The 18,487-nt window shown below is 42.4% G+C and overlaps 1 protein-coding gene across 1 annotated transcript in view; it reads right to left on the reverse strand.

The window, feature by feature from the left end:
- Positions 1 to 18,487, reverse strand: part of ADAMTS20 (ADAM metallopeptidase with thrombospondin type 1 motif 20) — a 1,033,120-nt gene that overhangs the window by 557,084 nt on the left and 457,549 nt on the right. The window contains exon 18 of the mRNA XM_086919514.1: positions 18,038 to 18,202. Coding sequence (XP_086775640.1) covers positions 18,038 to 18,202 — 165 coding nt within the window. The remainder of the gene's footprint in view (positions 1 to 18,037; positions 18,203 to 18,487) is intronic.

An 18,487-nucleotide genomic window follows, 5' to 3' on the forward strand; every position in this document is an offset into this window, starting at 1 on the left:
TGCTTAATGACCCCTTTAATCATAGGTAGTATTTGAACTGACTTTTGGGATAGTTCAAAAGTGTCTAGCAAAAAATCTTCTTCTGCCTCATCTGAGTGCATTCTGACATTGTGATAGATGGCAGCCCTATTGAGTAAATGTCCAAAACCTATATTATCTTCTGGAGGAGATGGTTTGGACGGGTATGGATTTGGATCTGGGATATCTGGTACATCCTGTGGGTTTGGGTACTACCAGTCTGGTGTATCACTTGGGTAGGGAAAAGGCTCATCTGGGTCTAGCCCCTCTCCTATTGTATACTCATCCTCATTATGAGGTGGTGTATGCGGAGGTGAAGAATGAGGAGGAGAATTTTGAGGTGAAAGGTTTGAAGGAAGAGGAGGTGAAGGAGAGGGTACAGGAGAAGAAGGGTGTATAGGTGATGTGGCAGAATCCTTCTTCTTGACAGGCACTGGAGGTGTAGGTGCTGTATCTAATTTCCTCTTTCTGTTAGGCATAGTAGAGACATGTCGTGTTTGTGGATCAATACAGATCCTTTTTTGAAAAGGATCAGGCAGAAAAAGCTCCTCTTCTTGAGGAACCCCTTCCGGCGCTGATTTTTTCTGTTCCTGCCATGGTTTTAGCTTGTCTTTAGCCTTAGGACCTGGTATGGAGTCCTTTGGCGTAGTTTTCGGCACCAAAGGTATTGTCTTTGGAGTCAAGGCCTTTTTCGTGGGCCTGGAAGAATCGGAATCAGGCTTTGTGGGTTTCGGCACCGAAGATTTTGGGCTGGAAGCTGTTTTGGTCGGCTTGGAAGCGTCGGAAACAGGCTTCATTGTTTTCGGAGCCGTCTTGTCTTTAGGAGTCGACGATTTCAGAGTGTTTTTTGGAACCGAAATTTCTTTCGGTTTTGTTGCCGAGGGAGCTGGTGGTATCAGCACATGCGGTTTTCTCGGTCCCGAGCTACCGGAAGGCTTTAATATTGTCTTCGGAGCCGGGCTCGATAGCGGGGCTTTCGAAGCAGTGTTTCGGTTGCAACTGGGCCCTGAAGGCGGAGTTTTGACCTTTGCCTTCGATTTAGGTTTAGGTGCTGAGGCAGGGGCAATAGTACTCATGAGTTGACCCGAAGGTACAGAGTCATTGGAGTTGTCTGCCTCAGATACGATTTGGAGATCATCGGAATCTTCCTCTGGGAAGCATGGACCTTCGTCGAAGATATCCACTGGTTCCGGAGCCGATCTCTGCATATCATGTCGACGGGCCCTCCGATCTTGAATGGTCTTCTTGGATCGAAAGGATGCACAAGCTGTACAGCTCGACTCGTCGTGTTCTGGTGATAAGCACAGGTTACACACCTCGTGATGGTTGCTGTGTGGAAATTTTGCTCTACACTTGGGGCATCTCTTGAACGGCGTCCTTTCCATGAGTTGTAGGACTAATGGCGTGGATAGGACAACGGCCCACGTCGACGACCCGAATCGATGGGATGAGGTCGAGCCAATAGTTATTGATATTGAAAGTTGTTTTGTAAAGTTTTTACGCGTCGAACTACTGGAAAAGTAGATTTCAAACCGGAGCGGAAAAGTTACATCCGAACCCCGTGGCATAAAAAAACAATCTAAGGATGGAGTTGATGCCCATGCGCATTATAGCCAAGGGAGGAGTCACCCATCTTGTGACTACAAAGACTTCTTCCAAGACGACAACAACATGCAATCATCCGAGCCCAACACCCGGTGGCGATCTAATGCTCAGTGTGAGATCTGTAGCTCATATGCCTCGAACATGTATTTCTCTCCCAATGATATAGCAATGAAAAGGAGCATACAATTATATACAATTAGACTCTATAGTACAAATCAATGACTTTGAATCCACAAAATTAAAAAAAGTACAGAACAAGGAGTCCTGAAGCTTCTTGTATTCAGATTGTCTTAATATGAAGTCAAGCGCAAAAATGCACACATCAGCCCAACCAACGCGTTTTCGTCCAACATGGACTTCCTCAGGGTAGGGTATATCTTTCACAAATAGATGAGCAATCTTCTTTCTATTTCATTCCAAACACACGCTGGGATTCCCCGTAGCGTCACTGACGGATCGACAGACGGCATTGGAACTTGATCGCTACACCTGGCAGATTGGACACAAATGCAATTATCCTTTGAAGCCATTTTGGATTCTATGGGGAATCCCAGCATGTGTTTTGAAGGAGACCCAACACTGAGAAAGTCCATGTTGGACAAAATGCGCTGGCTGAGCTGATGTATGCATTTTGGCACTTGACTTCAAATAAAGACAAAGCTTCAGGACTCCTTGCTCTATGCTTTTTTGAATTTTGTGGATTCAAAAACATTGATTGTACTTTACAGTCCAACTGTATATAATTGTATGCTCCTTTTCATTGCTTTATCCTTGTTGTTGGTAATAAAGGTGCTCAGTAAGCCAAAAGCCTAAGCTTGGGTCTTAGAAAATATTTGGTTAAAATTTGCTCTGAGTATAGAGAGGAGACCGGAACCAACCTGCTAGTCTATGTCAAAGGAGCATCGCCAGTCAGCCTGACTATGCGGCAGCTCTCACTATATTTTTCATTGCAACAGCAAATCCTGTTTAGCAGTTCTTTGCAAAATGGTGTGCGGCCTCATGAAACAATCATCGGCTAAAAACCTCCAACTTCATCTGACTGGATATTTTCACCTTTCAAAAAAGAGAATAAGTCTAAATGTGAAAATCTTTGCCGCAACTTCGCCTAGCGGCTCCCTGATGACGCTTCCTCCTCGGATACGGTCTGTATCTTGCCCCACTGATCTTCTACATTCTCAGAGACTTTTTCTTCTAAGTCAAAAGGAAAGCGCAGACCAGGCCAATTCACTTTATCTATCTGACTCGCGCTCCGCCATATTTTTTGGCTTTAACCCGGTCTTGTGCAACTACATGTCAACTGTTAGCGCTTTGATCTTTTAGGCGCTAGTTTTTGTCTTAATTTTTTAAAAATTTTAACGCCGAATTTACTGATTGGCTATTTGGCATTTTGGTGTCAAATAATGTATTAAAATGTACCCTATTTTTCTAAATTGGTGTGGAATTCTTCTTATATTGTGTTTTCACTTTATTACTGTTTGTGTCCTGCATACATACTTCACGCACTACCTCTAAATTAAGCCTTATTACATTTGTGCCAAGCTACAGGTTTACCCTGTGGCTGTTGTTTGAGCAGGGTTAACTCCCCGCTCAACGAACAACCCAGTTTATCACATAAATTAACAGTTTTTTTACCACTAGCACTTAACTGTGTCCCTCTTTAATGTATTTGAATGAAAACTTCTTAACGGTACGCTAATAAGGGTCTGCCATATCTCATGCAGAACTGTGATAGGTCCCCAAAGCAATCTGCAAACCAAAGATTCTTTTAACAAACCCCTTTAAATGTATCCATCTTGATTAAATTGTTTAAAGCTTGCCATACCAATAAAAGCTAAACATCTTAATGTGGCTTAATTTAGTTCATGTGGATTTGTAAAATTGCATCATAGTTATTCGTACATGAACACTTTTGACCCCCGTTGTAACTGAAAATACTAATAATGAGCAAAACATTATAAATGTCTAACAAATGTCCTACAAATTTGGCAGACCACAGTAAAGTCATATGTAGAACAATGCACATCCTCATATAGACATGTGTGGCAATAGCATCTGGGTAGAATTTATATATATAGCCACTCTGTAGTCATACATGAGCCAGAGAGTTTCCATCGATAGAGTGATTTTTGCTAATAACTTTGGAGCCATTTAACGAATCTTCATAAAACTTTCCAAACAAATGTTATCCCCCTAACCTCCTTCCTGTTTAGGGTGATCTGTGAAGTGGAGGTCGAGCAAAAAGAGGGGTCCAAAACACTCATTTCCTCAAGCATTTTCCATTGGAAAAAAATACAGAAAACAATGTCTGAACAAAAATTGGCACAAAGCTAAATCTCTAATTAGAAAGCATGCTTTTTGAGATTTGGTAGAAAAACCAATCAGTCATTTTCAAAAACGTAAGCTTAAAAAATAGAGATACCTGGACAAATGGTTCAGGGGGACTCCCACAATACCACACATTAAAAATAGAGCGATCTCATTAGTCTAAGGCTCGTTCAGTCCTGAATGATTAAACTATGTTATTTATGAAAAACAAATATTGCGACTGCCATTACAGGAGTTGGGGACTTGGTCCCCATGTTTTGAAACTTAAAAAATCAGAGTAGTAGTGAAAGGGTGAGGGTATCCTATCCCCATTCCTTGATGGTGCCAAAAAAAGTAGATATATATATCTACTCCACACGTAAAAGAGCACGTACACAGCGAATGCTAGGTATAGTGCCATTTATTACTCCATAGGACCTCCTCTGACCTGGCAGAGAGACGTGTTTCGACTGTCTCAGTAGCATTCCTCAGTCTATTGAGCGCCATATTTCTTAAAACATATCTACTATTTCACAAACATAGACATAAAAGACATACACTTGTTCCAGTTTAAAGTGATACATCCTCAAGTTGCAGTGAACGCTGCGCGCACACGTGTAATACATGTAATGATATTGGTGGACAAACTGATAAAGATGAATAAATCAAATTAATGAACCATGCATTGTGCATTAACATTCTTCCTACGACTGCATAATGCGTCATCTGACCACTGCAATGTAAATGCAATATACGTATTTTACTATTGGGCCAAGGATGTATTGTTCATCATTATACTAGGAACATCAACTAAAATCATTGTATATTCAATGAATAGCGCAAACACAACTGTTATGACTCTTAAAACATAAAAGGACATTCTCCGTGAACATAAGATACCAGGGAGATAAAACTCCTACAGCTGATTCCATAAGATTCACAAAAACCACTTAAAGCATCGCCAATGAAATTCACTTGTAAATGAGAGAAGCAACATAGGAAATTGATGCCGAGTTGAATGGCCGCCTTGGGCATGAAAGGAACTGAAAGTTAATATTGTTACTGTCCAATATATATATGTATATATAGACAAGCGTCCTCTTCAAAGAAAAACTCACTCTCGGAAGATAAACCAGTGTTTATTCGTAGGGTTACGCGTATCGCCAGACAAGCTGACTTGATCACACAAAGTAACACAGGAAACAGGAGGTAGTACATAGCTTCTAACATAGAAGACAGACTCGTAATTAACAAGTGATGTTAGTAACCATGGCGGCCATTTTCAAGTGTACGAAATAAGCTTTCACAGTCGTAGTTGTCAATGCAACCTTGCCGATTACACAAATGAAACATGTTGAATCAATGAAACTAGGCATTTGTAATATAAAAACATGCCAAGGAAACCCCCTTGGTTACTAACACCACTTGTCAATTACGAGTCTGTCTTCTATGTCAGCAGCTATGTAATGCCTCCTGTTTCCTGTGTTACTTTGTGTGATCAATCAGCTTGTCTGACGAAACACGCAACCTTACGAATAAACACTAGTTTATCTATCGAGAGTGAGTCCTTCTTTGAAGTAGACACTTGTGTGGATTTAACGTTGCCAGGAGACCTGCCCTGTAGTGGAGAAGTGTGGCTCAGGGGTTAGAGGCGGCAGACCTGGAGCTTGAGTTCGGTCCGGGACCAGGGTTCAATTCCCCGCCTCGGCGGGTCTTGGGCTCAAAATTCCGCGGACTCGTTAATTCTCGCTCTGGTGCCTTCTCAGCTCACGGGTTCACACTCTGCGACTCTGGGCAATAGCTTGCTTAATCTCCACAACGGCCCCTCGCGGTGGGATGCCTGGCTTTCACCTTGTGGATACCCTGCCAGGGCTATCTCACAGGGGAATACCAGGACGGGTTCCCTAAGCAAGCGCCGAGATGCCCCAGGGTAAGTCGTGCGCTATATAAGACTTCATACTTTACTTTACTTTACTTTACTGTGTGACCCGCCACCTGCCAACGGGCCACTGACTTCAGTATTTGGAGGAAACAGCGCACGGTGACAGTATCGGGGCTCAAACCGGCACGAAGTTTGCGTTGGCAACAGGAAAGCGGGGTAAGCGCAGCACCAGCGTAGAGCACCAACCCACTTGGCTACAATTGTGATGAGACAGTAATGATTAGCGCACCCACTGGGGAAATACTTAAAGGACTTCAACATCCATCAGGCTGAGGTGCAGCCACGCCCATCGGGCGGGGTGATTGAACTTTACAAATATGCTCGGCAGCAGCACGCTTTTCATTACTCACCTGTTTGCCACTGAAGAAAGGAAACAAATTCCTGAAACGCGTCTGGCAATTTTAAAGACTTGATGCTTGCTTTGGAAGTAGTGCTTGCTGGCATGATGTCGACCATTTAATTAATAAAACTTCAAGAGTTTTCCTGTGGCCTCCCTCGCTTTTGGTGCTACCTGAACTGTGTGTGTGTGTGTGTGTGTATATATATATATATATATATATATATATATATATATATATATATATATATATATATATTCACTGAAAAAACCATAGGTTATAGACCATATATAGTTAGGAATTAGCATTTACAAAACCTTAATTTACTCGCACAAAACCATAGAAATTTGCATATATAGTTAGTTGCAATAACTATATATCGCGCACCCGCAATCCACTGCTGATGATGTCACATATTACATCATTCATGACATGGTCAGTGACATCACTGATGACATCACTGATGACATCAACCAGTGTTTGTATGTTTGTGTAAAGTTAAAATATGTCTTACATATTGAAGAATGAGTGGATGTATAAGTGTCTGGATGAAGGGTTTAGTAGGTGCATGACTGACTGTATGAGAGAGTGATTAAATGTGTTTCACTGAGTGCATGGGTTAGTGACTTAATTGTCATAATTTGTGCATCATTATGTCTGTTGTTCTGTAAACTGCTGCATGTGTTAATCAGTAGCTATATGAGTAACTATATGGGTTATTGATTGGTTGCCCAAGTATTTGTATGAGAGACTGAGTATGTGTGTGGGTGGCTGGGAGGTGTATGACTCTGTGCATAGATGTGTGAGCAGTTGATTCAGTAGATGTATGGGTTCAAACGTGCATGTGGAAACAGCTGTATGGGCGGTTGACTGTGTGCATGAGTGTATTGGTGAGTGAATGGGTATCTCAGTGCTACTTGTCAAAGTAAGTACATATGTAAAACACAGTACATGTGAGAGTTGACATATATAAATAACTGAGCATAAGAGCCAGTGAATGTGAGAGTGGCTTTATGAATCATTGTGAACTTGTATCAGAGATTGTATAAGAGAGTAAATATGTGTTAGAATATGTTTGAATTAGTAAGGTGTGTATAACTGTATAGTTGAGGAAATGGAGGAGTGATTGATTCTTTTCATGACTGACTAGATATGTGAGTAACTCCATGGATGAGTGACAATCTGTGAGTGTCTGTTTACACTGATTGTATCTAAGGTTATATTAGAGTCTGAAGAGGTTCATCGTATTATCACATGAATGATATTATCAGTGATGTGATCAGTAATGTCAAATGATATGTCATCAGTGATGTCATCAGTGATGTCACTGACCATGTCATGAATGATGTAATATGTGACATCATCAGCAGTGGATTGCGGGTGCGCGATATATAGTTATTGCAACTAACTATATATGCGAATTTCTATGGTTTTGTGCGAGTAAATTAAGGTTTTGTAAATGCTAATTCCTAACTATATATGGTCTATAACCTATGGTTTTTTCAGTGAATTTCAATGGTTTTTTAATAGCAAATATCAAAAGCTGTAAAATGTCAAGTACGTGGTAGGTAAAAACATTTTCGTATTTATGCACGCTGATGTGCTTTGAACGCTGCCCCCCCCCCCCCCCTTCTCTTTTCTTTTAGGAGTATTCTCTCTTTGCAGATAGTGAAGGGTAGGGAACGTAAGCCTTTGCCCCCGTTGTAACCCGTCGCGCCTGCTTCCCTCTACATTTGATTGATTGTTATCGAAGCATTTACTGTTTTAGAATTGGGTGCTCTCATGCTGACGCCAGCTTCAATCTGAAACATCCAGAAACACTGTAGACTACCAATTCAATCAGTTCCGGTGGAGCCCCAACGTGACCCGGTAGAGAAGAACTTGCCCTCCCCTCTTTGACTGATTGTTCTTGTTGCCTGTCCCTTCTGTTGTCATTTAACAGAACTTTTTGGACTGCTGAAAGGGGTTATATTCCGACCGCTGGTTGGTGGAGACATTTTGACTATATTCTGGACCTGCGTTGTCGCGTAATGCGTCATATGGCGCGCCGCGTTAGCGCACCCGGAAGTGCTCCGGTGCACAAGGCGCAGCTTCCTGGAAACGATCCAGAGCGCGGCGCGCAGCGCGAAACGTAAGCATAAAAGGTCATGTGACTTGTTAATAAAACTTTTCATTGGTTCATTTTACTTTTGGTTTCCTAATGATGGAAGGCTTGATCATATGACCTAAAAATATCACTTTTCATTGGATTAAAACATTTTTTTTTCCCAAACGATGAAAGCCCCACCTTGTTTCTAGATGTTTCAGACTAAAGCTGGCGTCATCCTGAGAGCACCACCATCTCGTGGCTCCGTCGTGGTCATTCCGCGAGCAATCATGGCAGCCGCTCCCCACCGGAAGCCTGCAGGAGTCGGGAGCCCCCAAGACTTTTGTAAAATCTTCAAGGCTCAGGGGACGTCCGAGTTCCAAGGTGTCCCAGGGCCATGTTAGTGGACCAGGCCCAAATCCGAAGAGCCGTCCGCCATTTTAAGACTCCTGTGGCAGCCGCCTATCGCTGCCCAGCAAGAGTGGGAGCAACTCAACTACATGGTGAGCGAGACGCTGTAGCCGCAAGAGCGGGCGGTAAACAGCTGAATGGCGGATGAGGCACAGTGTAGCAAAAGCGGACGGAATGGCAACTGAAACGGTAAAGTGGCGCCCCACTACAGCAGACGAGCCTCCACCTGGGGAGGCCCGTTCACGCCGCCCCCCCCCCCCCCCCGGGGCGCCCCACACCGTTTTTCGGAGCAGCATTGTAGGATACCAAAACCAGTGCGGCAACTTACTGGACATCACCTGGGTGCCGTCCAGATCACAGCGCGTTCTGCTGCCTTGGGACTATTCGCACAACAGACCGCTACTGACGAGGCACAGTGCAGCTAAAGCGGGCAAGTACCATGAGTGACGTTAATTCGATCTTTCTTTCAATAGTACAGTAATCAATAACACATCAGAACTTAATATCAATAGGGATGTCAAAATGTTCAATCAATTCTCGTCCCTGCTCGCCATGTGCTTCAAAACTGCATACGTATCTCGTGATATCAAGGTTGGGCAACCAGTACACAACAAGGAGTTACGAGTCCCATTTATACCGGCTCCATTTTGGGCGCGGCCGGGCAGGTCCAGGCTATAGTCAAACATAACAAATGAGGCTGACGTCTCTGAAGCAGTTGACGCACAGCAGGACATAGCAAATAAACATGAAGTCTCTGAAGCTGTTAACTCACTGCAGGACAAAACAAGTGAACCTGAAACCTCTGGAATAATTGTCGCTCAGAAGAACAACACACAAAACTCTGTAGTGTCTGAGGAAAGTAAAACAGAAGGGCACTGTAGTTTCAGACACACTTAACACTAATGACTTAACAAAGATATCGTCTGTCTATGAAGCAGCTGTCATGTTCACAGAATTGACAAAAAAGTGTGCAGACACCAATGCTATTAAGAAACACAAGGAAATCCCTAACGCATCAGCATTCTCGGAAGAGGTTGACACAGATGACATCTTAAGGAACAAAGAAAGACAAATTAAGGATGAGGAAGTTGTCACTTTAGTTTTTTCATGGCGTTTAAAGAAGGGATGGTTCTTCACCTGGGTGCCGTCCACAACGCAGCACGTTGTGCTGCCTTGGAACTATTCGCACAACAGACCGCTACTGACCATTGTTGCTTCTGTTTTAATAAAAAAATGTTAAGGTGTTTACTGTTTTTGTTGCGATGTATATATTTATAAGTTATTAAAGTGTTATAAACCTACTACTTTGTTGGAGTGCTATATATTTTTAATGTGACACATAATTGTGAAGACTTTGATGTACAAAAAGGCATCCCTGGAATCTTCCGCTTCAGGCTCGGACCCACACACCCTCACAGTGAGAATCCCCTCCCCAATCACAATACAGGATGGTTATCAGATAGTAGGAAAGCGTGTGGTGTGACGGATCTCATCGGGTGGGGGCCTTGATCTACTGTAACTTCTTTGAAGAGGGGTGATTCTCTACAGCTGGGGCCATAAACTACATCTGCAGGGCTAGGTGATAGCCTGGGACCGGCCTGGACAATCGGACACAGAGGAAGAGGAGTGTCAGAGGGTGCGGTAGTGAATAGGGTGAAAGGCAGGTGTCGGGCGGGCACAGGGTGTGATTCTCAGAGAAGAACAGCGCAGATGGGAGGAGGTTTCTAGCCCATACATGAGAAAGAGAGCGGGAGTGACCAGTGCGTGGGGGAGATGCTTGCGAGGGTGCAGACAGTGGGTCTGGTCAAGGCATCTAAAATGGCTGCTGTGCTCGACAAAAGTGTGGCATTGCAAAAAAGGAAAGATGGCGCAGACAATGTTTATCAATAATGATTTATTTATAACAAATAAAATATTTACTCGCAGTGACAAAATGGCGGTCAACACTTCCTGATTTCCATCGAATCGAACGTTAACAGACGTCACGCAGCAAAAAAAAAAACCGCTCACGCACAGCCGCTGGAAGACATGTATCAACATATATGAGCCTCCTCAGCCACCCTCAGAAAACAAAAGGGGTCAGGATACGTCTCCCGTACCCCCTTATACCTAGTAATTTAATGAAATCGAAACACAAAATGGCGAATTCACGTTTCGCTACCAGTTTGCGAACCGAGAAACGCTTCTACCGCGAAAAATCAATTTTTTTTTATTTGCCCCACGGGACCCTTTAATAACCCCAACATCATTCCTAGGGGGTCAAGAGGGGTCTACCTAGCCGCCTTTCATTAAATTCCCCCTTCGTTTTTCTCATCCTCTTGTCACTCGATCCTACCGACAGACAAGATGGCGGCCGCACCGGACTGTTTAGAATGTTGACAGACACCGGACAGCCAATCAGCTTCGCTACGCAAAGCACCGTTATGCAAAAAGTACGCGATCTGGAGCGCTATCTGGGACGTTGTCACAGATATATCTGTTTTTTAAAACGTTAATTTCTCAAAATCCACTGGAGCACATATATTGAGACCCAGCAAAGGCACATCGGACTAACAGTCCCTATAATTTTGCCAAGTTTCGTGCAAATCCATTCAGCCGTTAGTTTGCGAACCGAGAAGCGCTTCTACCGTGAAAAATCAAATTTTTTTAATTTTCCCCACGGGACCCTTTAATAACCCCAACATCATTCCTAGGGGGTCAAGAGGGGTCTACCTTGCCCCCTTTCATTAAATTCCCCCTTCGTTTTTCACCTCTTCTTGTCTCTCGATCCTACCGAGTGACAAGATGGCGGCCGCTCCGGACTGTTTAGAATGTTGACAGACACCGGAGAGCCAATCAGCATCGCTTCGCAAAGCTCCGTGACGCGAAAAGTACGCGATCTGGAGCGCTATCTGGGACGCTGTCACAGATATATAAATTTTTTCAAACGTTAATTTCTCAAAATCCACTGGAGCACATATATTGAGACCCAGCAAAGGCACATCGGGCTAACAGTCCCTACAATTTTGCCAAGTTTCGTGCAAATCCATTCAGCCGTTCGAGCTAAAAGTGAGGCCAAACGCCCTATGGAAATTAACATGGGAAAAACGCGTTTTGGGACCCCCCTTTTTTCTCGGCCCCCCCTTGACGAAACCCCCCCAAATTTTCAAGGGCTGCTCAGAAACAAAATGTGCCATTTTCCTGATTATATATTACCTACTGGCGGTCGCCAGTAGGTAGTTATAGTTAGGATTTTTTTCAATGCAAAATCTTAAAATTCTATTGTGAATAACGTTGGCACCGGTTGACGAATCTGCCTGAAAATTTACTCAAATTTGCCTTGCGGAGCTTCGGTCCTTCCTTGAAAGTTTGGGGGGGATTCGTGAAGGGGGGGCCGAGATAAAAGGGGGGTCCCAAAACGTGTTTTCCCCATGTTAATTTCCATAGGGCGGTCGAACTCACTTTTAGCCCAAACGGCTGAATGGATTTCCACCAAACTTGGCAAAATTGTAGGGACTGGTAGCCCGATGTGCCTTTGCTATGTCTCAAGATATGTGCTCCAGTGGTTTTTGAGTAATTTAGGTTAAAAAAAATATATATATCTATGGCCGCGCCCCGGTACGCGCACCGGGCGTGCTACGCGACTTGCGTGCGGAAAGCTGATTGGCTCTCGGGTGTCTGTAAACATTCCAAACAGTCCGGAGCGGCCGCCATCTTGTGTCTCGGTAGGATCGAGACACAAGCGGTGGCAAAAACAAAGGGGGAATTGACGATAAGGGGGCAGAGTAGACCCCCCCTGACCCCCTAGGTTTGATGTGGGGGCCACTTTTTATTTCGATTTGCGCGGAGGAGGGCCCGGTACGTGCACCGGGGAGAGAACCGGGGAGTGTACCATTGGGAAAAAAGAATGACAGAGTTTTAAAAAAATGTAGCCTTTTTTTATAAATTGGAGGTAGTTCTAAAAAGAACTGTTTCTTTTCTTCTTTTTGTTGTTTTGTATTTTTTTTATTGTTTTTTACTTTTTTTGGGTTTTCTGAACAGTTTTATATTTTTTTGGTATTTTTTATGGGGAGAAACAAAAAACAGGGAATTGGAAATTGCTCAACTGGAGCAAAAAAAAAACAAAAAAAATTGGGGGTTTTCGGGCACTTATGGTTTTCCCCAGCACAGATGATAAGTTTTATACTTTGCTCACCATAACAAATTAACTATAATATTTGCACATGATTTTAAAATCGTTAAATTTTGGTTGTATGATAGGCATTGTCTCTGCTGCCTCTGAACCCGATGGAGTTGGTTCAATCGATGTTGAGGGTCGAGATGTTGATGGGGTAGCTTACTGCAGAGGTCCCTTACCTCTGCAGCAGAATAGTTGATTGGATGCCAACGGATCATGTGTCGAATCATGGTATGATTCCCGAAGGAATATTTTTTGTTAGGGTTCCCCCTAGACAACTCTGCATCACAAATCAGACAAGTTACCTTTGCACTTTTTTGAAACCCCTTGGGATTTTGTAGAACTGCCATACGAAGTGCTCTTTTGGTTTGTAGGGCTGATTAACTTCAGGCAGGAAGTACCTTGTCTGTCCCTCCTCTTCATCATCATCCTCCTCTTCTTCTTGACCACCAATGTGATCTTCTGGTGGTCTTTTTGATGGTGGTGGTGGTGGGGCAGATGCTCCAGCTGCTGCTGCTACTGTAGCCATTTTAAAGTTTTAAAGACCATGTCATGAGTGATGTAATATGTGACGTCATCAGCAGTGCATTGCAGGCGCGCAAGTATATTTTTGCAAAGCAATTTGAAATAAATCACCGCACTCTTCTAGGATTTGATTAAGCTTTTTATTCCATCAAGGAAACAACTTCCTCACCTCATTGGTGAGGAAGTTGTTTCCTTGATGGATTAAAAAGCTTAATCAAATCCTAGAAGAGTGCGGTGATTTATTTCAAATTGCTTTGCAAAAGTCTACACGAGTCTTGTCCTTGACTCGGCACCGGCACCAGCTGAATGGTCGCTCCTCCTGCAGCAAGGGACATTTGCTTGAACATATATATATATATATATATGTATGTATATATATATATATATATATATATATATATATATATATATATATATATATATATATATATATATATATATATATATATATATATATATATATATGTATGTGTCATCCCTTCCGTCCAAAGAGTCTTTCGTGAAATTTTAACAGCTCAATTGAGAGTGCCATAGGACATAGCGGGCCTCAATGTGCTCCCACTGGACTCTAGCGATAGCCAGCACAGCCCCTTGCGCCTCCACTGGATTGAAAAAAGTCACACAAAAAAAGGAAGAATGTGGAATGGTGGTTTGTGGGTGGGGCCTTGACCACCTTCACAGGGCCAAAGCAGGGAAGGCTTGAAATGCATTTCAGTTGAGACTTGATGGACTCAAAAAGGTTGGGGGAGGTATAGCCTGCATTCACAGATCTGTTATAGAGGTCAAACAAATCCAAGCAGACCCTCTAGAATCCTGCGAATATCTAGGTCTTAATATAAGAGCAAATAACAACCAAAGATGCAACCTGCATACTCTTTACCACCCACCAGGAGACAGCGCAAAGTTTACAGAGGAGTTAATGGAGATCATAACGGCCAACTCTAACAACGGCGTCAATAACATATTTCTTGGCGATTTCAACTTACATTGGGATGACTGCAATGACAAACTGGTCAACTCGCTTAAAGATTTCCTCGGTGAAATGAACCTCACCCAAGTGTGCACACAACCCACTCACTATAAAGGAGCGACGTTAGACTGGATTATTTCACGAAACAAAGATACAACAATCCTCTCCATAACGCCTTGTGACTGGTCTGATCATCATGCCATAACATTCGCGATACCCATAATGGAAAAAGGCAGGACCAGACAACCCCTCAAGTCCAAAAAATGGATTCGAGACACAAGAGGAGCAAACTTGGAGCTATTGGTCGAAAGCTGTGAAAGAGACCTAAAACCACCTAACAACTTGCAGAATGTCAACGAGCTGACTGACCACTACATAACAACGGTCAAAAATATTGTCAACAACACCATGCCATTAAAAATGAAAAGAATCTTGGAGAAGACAAAAAATCCTTGGTTTAATGAAGCTTTAAATGAAGAAAGGCGCAAACTGAGAATGGCCGAAAGAAAATGGAGACAACACCCTTCATCCCCTGAGTTGAAAGCCCTCAGAAAAATCAGAAACCAATATAATAAAAAGATCATCAATTCAAAACAAGAATTTATAAGATCAGAACTGGATAATGCCAAAAACAGACCACGAAAACTCTTTGAAATCCTAAAGCAACAATGAAACAAACTAGCCAAATCCTTTCATGAGAACTCTAAAACACCCCTAAATTGTGAAGAATTTTCAACATTTTTCACGGAGAAGGCGAAATCGCTTGAAATAGAACTCAAAAACGCCGTGGTGAACCTTCCCACCGAACCAAGGCCTATGAGCGACACCGTCGCTACAACGGAGAGTACCAAGGCAAAAAATGAGGCAAATTGGGATACGTTCGAACTATATGACCAGCACAATATCGCCAAAACTCTTTCTGAAATCAAACCAAACAACCACTACCAAGACCCCCTTCCCGCAAAATGTTTAAAAGAAATCAATCACGTCTTGGTTCCAATATGGACCGAAATTATAAATGCTTCACTTTCACAAGGGATCCTCCCTGACTGCCTAAAAACAGGTCAAGTTGCTCCCATAATCAAAAAACCCTCAGCAGAGACATCGGACCCAAACAACTTTCGCCCAGTGACCAACATCCCGGTTCTGGCCAAGCTAATTGAGAAATGCGTACAGAACCAACTGAGCCAACACATCACCAAGTTCTCATTGCTTGATGAATGCCAATCAGGATTCAGGGCAGGGCATAGTACGGAAACAGCGATCCTCCATATAGTGGACGATGCACTACAGGCCCTTGACCAAAATCAAACATGCTTACTGATTCTCCTTGATCTGTCTTCGGCTTTCGACACGGTAAATCACGAAGCATTACTGACTAGGCTGCGAGACAGGATGGGACTATCAGGAACGGTGCTGAAATGGTGAGTCTTTTCTACAGAACAGGACGCAGCGATTCCTGGTCAACGAGTCAATCTCTCTCCCATCCCCTATTTCAATAGGAGTCCCCCAAGGATCAACGTTATCCCCAGATCTGTTTAACCTATATGTGGAACCGCTTACAGAAATTCTCCAAAAATCACAGATATCCTATCACATGTATGCAGACGACACGCAAATATACTTAAAGATCGCATCTCTAAAAGACATTGAACGAATGAACAAGTCATTAAAAATGGCTCTACAATGGTTAACTACGAATCAGCTGAAGCTAAATGCTCACAAAACAGAGTTCCTACTAATCTCACCAGCTAGGAGACATACGGAAATAAAGGAATGGACGAAAGTCTTGACTGCGCTAAACTGCACCCCTACACTAATCAAGTCAGCGAAATCGCTAGGAATCACATTGGACGAGAATCTGGACATGAAAGCTCACATTAACTCAATGGCCAAAAATGCCCGATTCCACCTGAATTACTTAAGAAAACTGAAACCATTCATCTCAGAGGCGGATCTCAAATTGGCAATCCAATCCTTAGTTATCTCGAGGATTGAATATGGCTGCACCACCTTAGCTGGATTACCAAAAAAGTCCACAGCGCCACTGAAAGCATGCCTTAACGCTGCGGCAAGAATTATCACCGGATCTAGGAAATATGATCATATATCACCACACTTGAAAGCTTTAAACTGGCTACCTTTTGAAGCCAGAATCCAAATGAAGTTAGCATGTATCACCCATAAAGCGCTACACCACAACACCCCAAGATACCTAGCGAAGAAAATTCAGCTGCCAGGGGGTAACAGACCAGCTAGGAGTGCTGAGGAGTTGCTGTTACGGCCAGCCTTTATCCGTAAGAAAAAAACCTATGACAGAGCGTTCTCAGGAGCTGCCCCCAGAATCTGGAACTCACTCCCTCCTAACATTAGGAAGATCCAGAATGTGACAACATTCAAACGAGAAGTGAAGAGCTTTTTGATGAAGAAATACTCTACTTAGAGTAGAACAGCCATGAACTTATAACGACCTACCTCATACCTGTTTACTTATATTACTTACGATAGAAGCTTAGCCGCAACTGACTATTTAACGCTAACTACACATGTGTTTTCGAATTTATATCACCTACCTCATATATATTGTTCGTATAACTGTTGATGTATTTGTTTATTCTCTAAGTCTTCTATGTTAAGCGCTCTGATACCCACGGGTCTTGTTCGCGCTATACAAAACTTTATAATAAATAAATAAATAAATAAATAAGAATGGATTGTACAATAAAAAGACTATATGCAGAGCTGATAAATCAGAAGTCAGATGACCTAGAGAAATATGAAGATAAATGGGTGCATAAGTTAGATATACACAAGGAAGCCTTTCGTTTGTCATTACGTTTGAGGCAGTAACTCTTATGCTCAGCAGCGCTTCAGGCGCAACATTATAAGACACTATATTCACTATATTATACGCCTGCAAGGATTGCGCAATGGGGAGGAACAACATGGATTGACTGTCCTAGATGTGATAGCGCTGAGACGGATATAGTCCATATGTTTGCTACCTGTAATCACTTGCAACCTACACGGGAAGGGATCGAGTCTTTTTTACGAAGATCTTTAAATATAGAAATTACATTAACGTCATCCATAATTATAACCGGATAATTAGATTCTGATAGGCAGCCTGAATATGGCTGCTTCATTTTTGTAGCTATTGCAATACTCTGATTATTATTTGCAGCGGCATGGCTTGATCACATCCCACCAACCCACCACCAATGGTTAGCTAGATTACGCTAGGGGTAAAAATATGGGAGCCCATAGCTAGATGGAAGGAAGAAGGCTCGAGGCAAAGTGTATGAAATGCTATGAATTGGGGCATAGAAATGATTTGTGTACTGTTAGGCCTTATTCCTTCCAAGAATGTTAAAATAGAAATGTGTCTAGACTCGAATATAATTGATTTAATCACTCTGTTATTTTTTATTTTTTCTGTTTCTTTTTTTCTTTTTCTTTTTTTTTTCTATTTGGTCCACACTACTGTAGAATTGCTGTGTTCTGTACTATGTAAAAAATGGGATAAATACCTAATAAAAAAATCATAACAAAAAATAAAATGAAATGCATTTCAGTTATTAAGCTCACAGATAAACTGCCAAATACCATCTGGCTTGGATAAGTTGAAATAAAATGCTTTATTAATTCAAATCAAGAAAAACATTGACTCTTCTTTACCTACCTCACTCCAGTCACTAGTAGTCCATTCGGGGCAGGAGAGGTCATTGCAGTTTTGTGTGCTAATCTTTTGATGTTCATTACATTCTCCATCAGCCACACGCTGGCCGAAGTTGTTCATGCAGTACGCATCTCTGGACTTCATACCAGTGCCACAAGTCCTGGAACACTGAAAATTAAAACAAGACGACCACTAAGAACAAACATTCTCTTTATTTTGCCTCTTTTTTACACGGTAGGTGCATTATTCATTGTGTAATATATAGAATAAAGGATTACACAATAAATATATATTTATTTGTTAATATTTATTAATAGTTATTATAGTCTGCAATAATGATACATCTATGACCTCTGAGATCCAGTAACTGCTATCATCACATTTCAACAAAATTGTGGTGACATTTCGAACTTTGTTCCAATCACTCACAAGAAACAAGCAAACACGTTATGC

Source organism: Lissotriton vulgaris, chromosome 1_1, assembly GCF_964263255.1.
Source record: "Lissotriton vulgaris chromosome 1_1, aLisVul1.2, whole genome shotgun sequence".
Lineage (NCBI taxonomy): Eukaryota > Metazoa > Chordata > Amphibia > Caudata > Salamandridae > Lissotriton > Lissotriton vulgaris.